This window comes from Halyomorpha halys, unplaced genomic scaffold (genome assembly GCF_000696795.3).
Source record: "Halyomorpha halys isolate HHAL.00 unplaced genomic scaffold, Hhal_1.1 Scaffold2357.1, whole genome shotgun sequence".
NCBI lineage: Eukaryota > Metazoa > Arthropoda > Insecta > Hemiptera > Pentatomidae > Halyomorpha > Halyomorpha halys.
In genome coordinates, this window is record NW_027110341.1 from 6,504 (window position 1) to 13,949 (window position 7,446).

General features: G+C 26.1%; 2 protein-coding genes across 2 annotated transcripts in view; both read right to left on the reverse strand.

Moving 5' to 3' along the window:
• Positions 1-2,683: 2,683 nt before the first annotated feature.
• The window catches only part of LOC106691437 (synaptic vesicle glycoprotein 2B-like), a 26,713-nt gene continuing 21,950 nt past the window's right edge, over positions 2,684-7,446 (reverse strand). Inside the window, exons 8-10 of the mRNA XM_067048495.1 lie at positions 3,003-3,129; positions 2,801-2,918; positions 2,684-2,688 (exon numbers count right to left, since the gene is read on the reverse strand). Of these exons, the coding sequence (XP_066904596.1) occupies positions 2,684-2,688; positions 2,801-2,918; positions 3,003-3,129 (250 nt within the window). The remainder of the gene's footprint in view (positions 2,689-2,800; positions 2,919-3,002; positions 3,130-7,446) is intronic.
• LOC106691441 (uncharacterized) overlaps positions 4,091-7,446 on the reverse strand; it is a gene marked incomplete at its 5' end in the record, with an annotated part of 3,932 nt that continues 576 nt past the window's right edge. The window contains 2 exon segments of the mRNA XM_014437207.2: positions 4,091-5,780; positions 5,857-5,984. Of these exon segments, the coding sequence (XP_014292693.1) occupies positions 5,704-5,780; positions 5,857-5,984 (205 nt within the window).

Genomic DNA, 7,446 nt, shown 5'->3' on the forward strand with positions numbered 1-7,446 from the left:
AAATCTTGAATATTAAAATAAATATAAATATGTATATTAACATATATAATATATTGTAATATCCTCCTTTTTAATCAATAGTTGATATTTATATATAAATGATTTTAGTTATGTTTTTAGTTTATGTATATCGTTTCAGTATTGTTTATTTGTTATTTTAAATCAAAAAGCAAGCTAACCAGTTTTCATTGTCTAAAATAAATACGCTGTTCAAAACAAGAAAGATGTCGGTGTGCGTCCTTCCGAAGTGTTCGTTGAATTGTTTGTGTTTGATGACATGGATTGAAATTTTTCAACTAATCAAAGAAGAAAATAACAATTATCAATAAACTATTCACATCGTAAATCATAGCAAGTAAAGCAGAGCGATTGTACTACAATCGATTATTTTTTGGATCGACCAGTGAACATTGAAGATAGAAGAGAGGAAACCGGCACTCTTGATTTTGCTGGCTTGGGGAGAAGAAGTCCGTTCGGCTAGAAGCCATTGTTAAGAGTTGGACATAGCGCCATGGAAAAGAGGATGTCAACAGTCATATATCATCAAAGGAATATTGTGTAATTGGTTAGTTTTTGTTTCTGACTGGAATTTATTGTATTTGTGAAATAGCTATTAATTAAGTTTAAGTGTTATTAGTGGTAAAGTGTCGTCTGTTTCTGATTGCCTGGAAACCCGCCCTGAGAAAAGAGTCTATTATGTTATAAAATTCGATTATCTATTTACTATTGAAGTTTTTAAAAAGAACCCAAGCTATCTTTTATATTTGAAATTAGTTAAGACTAATAAAATTCTTTTTATTTTATTTTTAATAATTTATAATTATTACAATATAAATATGTGTTGATCCTTATGAAATCATTGAATAATACTTAGTTAACCTTTAGATCTTATATTCTATTAATATTTAGTTTCATAATGATAAGAAGATAGTTGACCGTGGATAATATATATGAGGAGAAGATAGTTGGGGTGCGGTCAGTATATAACACAAACAAGTTGAAAGAACTTATTTAATAGTGCCAATGTTTCGGCCAGAGTTTCTAGTCTTCATCAGGGCTAAGAACAAAGAGCAACATAACAAGCAATGAATACAAAAAAAAAATTAGAAAGAGAAAATATAAAAAGAATGACAGAAGTAAATAATTATACATAATGAAAATTAGTATAAATAAAGTAATGGAAAAATTGGAAAGTAAAACGTTTAATTAAATATGTAAATAGAATAACATAATCAAGGAAAGAAAATTTTAAAATTATATAATACAAAGGCACGTAGAAACATGAATATATTAATTTAATACTAATTAAAAATTAAAGTTATGGAAAGAAAACAAATATTTATGTAACTGATGAAATATGTAAGTATAATACTAGAATAAAGAAACAAAATGTAAGGTTGAATTAGACAAAAGAAGGGAATAGAAACCATTAGAATAATAATATGTGGTAAATATAACTAATAATGTGGGTAAGGTGAAATAAGAAGAGAATAGAGAAGGAGAAGGGGGAAAAGAAAGATAAGAAAAGAGAATAAGACAAAAACTCCCCTAAAGTAGAAGATTGTAAATCTAATTGTACAAGAGCCCAAGAGGAGAAAAAAGGCAGCTATTTCACCCCAATTTTTGATTACTTAATTGACAACTATGTATAATTACTAGTCAAAACTGACGAGTCTGCCAAGTATAGGTAGGAGAAATGAAAAATGGCAGCTGTTTCAAAACCTTAAAAAAACATTAATTTTTCATTTGGAGCTCTATATCTTAAAAAATACCAACATCACTAGAAAATCTAAAAGAAGATTATTTAAAGAAGAGTAAATTTGCTGAAATATTAGGCCTAATAGAGAGAGATATTTACGTCCAACAGTTCTCGAGATATAGCCTTTTAAAAAGCAACATTTCATAAAAATGTTCTGTAATATCAGTAGTTAGTTAAATTATTTTGAGAAATCTATATCTCAGAGACTACCTGACGTACAGATGTCTATTAACACTCAAATTAAAGCTAGTTTAATGAGCTATAAAGTAGTTTACGACATTTATATTTGTAGGAGTAGTAGTTTTCATGAAATTTGCTAAAATAAGTTGTTAGGACAAATTTTCATTTGCCAAATTAATATTCATTTAAACTACTTTATTTCCTTATTCCTTCTTGTTTACCTAGTTTAATTAGTTATGTCCACCACATGGAATTATTGTCATTGCATTATCCATTAATATATAACTTTATATTAACTTCTTTAATTCTTCTATTTTACTTACATATTTAATTAATTAGATATACATTTTCTTTTTCACTTTTTATAAATTTTATTTCAAATAATAATCATTTATTAAATATATTTACTACCTAGATTTTCATAATTTTAATCTCACTATGTTCTCCAACTGCTGTTATCTTCTTATAATACTTACACTCTATATTCTTTCCAATACTGCTTATGTAATTATATTATCTATTATTTTCTTGTTGTCCTGTTTTTCGTTTTATTTATTATGGTTGTTATCTGTTAACCCTGATGAAGGCGTTAAATTTTGCGGAAAAGTTGGAACTAATAAAATAAGTTCTTCTTATTAGTGTTCTTTTCTCACTGCACATCCAGCAATCTTATCCTCATATAATATCAACGACCAACAAGTGTCGCATAATTATAAATATATAAATTTAAATTTAATAAAAACATTATACTAAAGAATACAATAAAAGTTATTACACTTGTTAATAAAAAAATTGCGATTGTTAATAACAAAATATTCACTATTATTTAAAAACAAAAAGATGTTGAACCGTGTAACTTACATTGCAATGTTCTCATTCCCATTAAATAAGAGACAACTAAGAGAACTAACTGCCCTATGAGACCACCAGTATTCACCAACATCATGCTTAAAAAAGCTTCCTCACTTTTCATGTTTGCCTGAAGAATCATATTTAATTAACAGTGTCTTTATTACACATCATATAGTAACACTTTTACTGTTATATACAACTTCAAGCTTACTGTTGTTAAGTTGCTTCTCCACATGTTACCTTCTTGGAGAAGGGGGCAGAGTCCTTCTTCTGGATCCAATGTTGATATATTGACTAACGTAACAATTTCTGGCATCCACAAGCGGAGAATATTATACCTGGAATGGATCATGACATAATTTACTTATAGAATGTTATTAACTTGGTATATAACTACGATTTACAACAAAAACAAATATAGAAATATATTTATTTTTTCTTACTGAATAAAATGCAAATTACTACAATATGAATTAGAAACATACCAGTATTATTATTATGAATATGTAAATTATTTATAATTACAAACTATTTAAAATATAAAACTATACATAAACACACTGATATCATTAATATTTCTAAAACTAGAAATTTATTCTAACTGTTGAACTAAAAATGAAAATTCTATACAATTCTCACAATAAAAAAGAGAGAAAAAATGAAATTAGAATTTTTTAATTAATAATAAATTTTTTTTAATATTTATTTAATGTGATTTACAACTTTACAAATACTAAATACAATAAGTAAATATGTTTTATGTTTCATATACACTTGAAAATCTTGGGAAGGAAATACCCATTGGTGGTACTTCAAGCATTAATTTAAATGGTGGCCATCTTCTTTTCAGACTCCTCGGAGGACCATCAGGGATTGTTAAGGATGAAAGATTAAGAATTAATGGGTTAGGATGGGTAAGGAGTTTGGAATGAAAATACACATATCTGTTTTGGGCCAAATCTGCAACAAGTGGGATGTTAAGGTCTTTGTGAATGAGTTTATTTGTAATATAATAAGGAGCATCAAGGATTTAATGTAGGATTTTGGATTATAAGGATTGGATGCGGGAGGAATTTGATGGTTTGGTAGAGCCCCAGAGCTCAATTCCATATGTCCAAATTGGTCTGATTATCGTAGTGTATACTAATTTTTGTAGTGAATGGGAAGCTTAGAGCGTTTGTCAAGTAAGTGTTGTAGCAACTGGAATCTACAAGCAGTTTCTTTCGTTTCAGTCTTGTGTGAGGATACAAATAAAATTTTTTAAAAAAATAAAATACTTCTTAGAATCCACTATTTACATTAAAAAATTAATTTACGAAAAAGTTATACATTAGTGATAAAGTATCAAATAATAAATATATACATGTTAAATTTTGGAAAAATTCAAATTAATTTTTGATATTAAGAACAAAAATGTATCTCTGACCTTATTCAAACTTATTTGGTAGCACTTTAACTAAAAAAAATTGTTTGTGGTACCAAGACTCGAACTTGGGATCTCAATGTCTCAGAGTTATCTTGTGTTCCAGATGTATAGTAATATGGTTTGTGTATTGTACTGCTAGGATGTCTTATCTGTGAGCTAAGCACTAATAGTATATTTTTTAAATATTTTAAATTTCTTATTTTCACTCATCCAAGTTACTAGTAATATATTCTTGACCTTTTTGATAGCTTCGTCATCTTTTCAACATATTTTTTAACTCAGAATTACACCGCACGCATCGCTTCACATGGATTTTCTCTCTTCTAAGCAGGTTGGTGTTTTACTTTTTATTCTCTTTTTTCTCATAATTCGTTTTACCCCTTCTCCTTCTCTATTCTTGTCTTATTTTTCCTCACCAACATCATTAGTTATGTTCACCACATAATATTGCCATATCTACTGATTACTTCTTTTGTCTTACTCAACTTTATATTTTGTTATTGTAGTATTTAACTTACATATTTCATTAACTACGTATAATTTCATTCTCTTTGTTTTTTCCATAATTTAATTTGAAATTATTATTATTAAATTGAAATATTCATGTTTCTTTGTTTCTTTGCATTATATAACTTAATACTTTTATTTCCTTACTTCTGTTACATTACTTACATATTTAATTACCTATATAGATGTTTTATTTCTCACTCCTTTCGTTACTTTGTTTTTAACAATTTTCATTTTGTATATATATTTATTAACTAGATTACATGTATATTTTATTAATTTTTCTTAACTTTTAATTTTACACTTCTGATACAGCCTTTATCATCTTATTATTGTTAATACTATTTATTTATCTATAATGCTAGTTATTTTAGAGCAAGGGATGCGGTATACAACATGTGATCAGTGTAAAAGAAGGATAGGGTCTGTAAGATGCGAGTCAATATTAGATAGTTAAATTTTTTTTTCCCCACATTTTATGCTCCTTTATAATTTTTTACTAAATTTTACCCATCCGAGTAACTTGTAAAATGTCAAGAATACATTACAGCTTACTCAGATGGGTAAAAATAAGAAATTTAAAATATTTAAAAAGATATAAAAAACATAAAAGGGAGACAACAAATAAATTAAAAAATCTAAAGGAGCAAAATTATAAATATGTAAATAAAGTAACAGAAGTAAGGAAAAAATATATAAAGTTGTGTAATTTTTAACTTATTTGTTGTCACTCTTTTATATTTTTTATAACTTTTTTAAATTTCTTATTTTTACCCATCCAAGTAACTTGTAACGTATTTTTGACCTTGTGGTTGCTTCGTCATCTTTCCTACATATTTTTTAACTCAGAATGACGAATGATGAAATAATTTCTTCATCTTTACTTTTTCATTCTTACTTTCATATCTCTGAAGCATATTAAAAACAAATTGTTCTTGAGAACAGTTTGGCAATATAAAAATGTAAGATTACTTGAGTTTTAATTTTCTTCTGAAGGTTTCGAAAGATTGTCTTCTATGGGTTTAGTTGATATTGTCAGTATTAAACCTGCAATTACTGAAAAAAATTGTATTAATTATAATTGAATTTCTCTTGCCTATTATAGAAAATAGATAACTTGTAATCAACTTACCTAATCCTAATAATGCCATTCCATAAAATAAGTACTCGCAATAAGTATAGATGATATTTGCCATTAGAAAGTTCAAAGATAAAGTACCTATCCTTACAATCAACATTAAGATACTAATGCTAGTTGCTCTGCAAAAGAAATTCATATTAGTTTCAATTTCAAAAGTGCAAATGCACAATTATTAAGACTTGTTTCAACACGATTCAAAACCATCAAACATGCAGAATATAAGACCTGGAATGAAAAAAGTAACTCCACATGCACCTGCCAGTTTGATGATAATTTAGACTTGTGTTGGAACAAATCTGGTATTATCCCAAGCAATAATCATTTGATTAGTAAATAAATAAGACTCAGAATTGAATCAAGATCACTGTATTCAGGACAAGATTAATTATTTTAAGTCATTTGAATGCCACAATAAATTGGTACAGAAGAAAAAGGATAGAGAAGTCTGAGGAAAATGTAACATGCTTTTACACTAATTAGTAAATGAAAGTAGGTTAGAATATTGTTTATTTGAATACCTCTTAAATAGAAAATATTTGGAGAAGATGAATAATAATAAAGGACTAAAAATAATTATTAATTGTTATTTTAAAAGAAGAAGTGAGCTTAAATTTTGAGATAAATTAAACATTACATTAAAATTTATTGAAACATCAATTTTTATTGAGTAATCTTTTAAAATAAATATTCTAGCATAACTGTTATTCATTAATAAAAATTCTTCTATCACAGTTATCACTAATTTAAAAAATAAAAATTCTTCCATAAGAGTTATCAATTAAACCCATAGAAGTTTAATTAGTATTATTAGCATACTGAAAAAAAAATTGTATTAATTATAATTGAACTTATAACTTTTTTTTTTATAAGACTTTTAAACACTAATCCTTTTGTAATCTACTTACCTAATCCTAATAATTTAATTCCATAAAATAAGTACTCACAATAAGTATAGATGATGTTTGCTATTAGAAAGTTCAAAGAGAAAGTACCTATCCTCGAAATTAACAGTAATATTAATTTTAAAAATAAAAATTCTTCCATAACAGTTATTCATTAATTTTCAAAATAAAAATTATTCCATAACAGTTATTCATCAATTTTAAAAATAATTCTTCCATAAGAGTTATCAATTATTTTTAAAGATAAAAATTCTTCTATAATAGTTATCAATTCGTTTTAAAAATAAAAATTCTTCTATAACAGTTATCAATTCATTTTAAAAATTAAAATTATTTATTATTTTTTAATATTAAAATCATGAAGTAATTGTTATTGCAAAGTTTATTGAAAAAAATTAATAATGATTTCAAACCCTAATATAACCAACAAAATTAGCTCATCTCTAGTACTTAATGGAAAACTATATTTAATTAATATATGAGGAGAAGATGGTTGGGGGTGCGGTCAATGAAACACAAATAAGTATGACTAACTTATTTTAATGTTCCAACGTTTCGGCTAGAGTTTCTAGCCTTCTTCAGGCCTAAAAACAAAACAATATAACAACCACAGTAAGTATAGAAAAATAAAAAATATAAAAGAAAGTATAAACAAAATAATTTTACACATACAATGAAT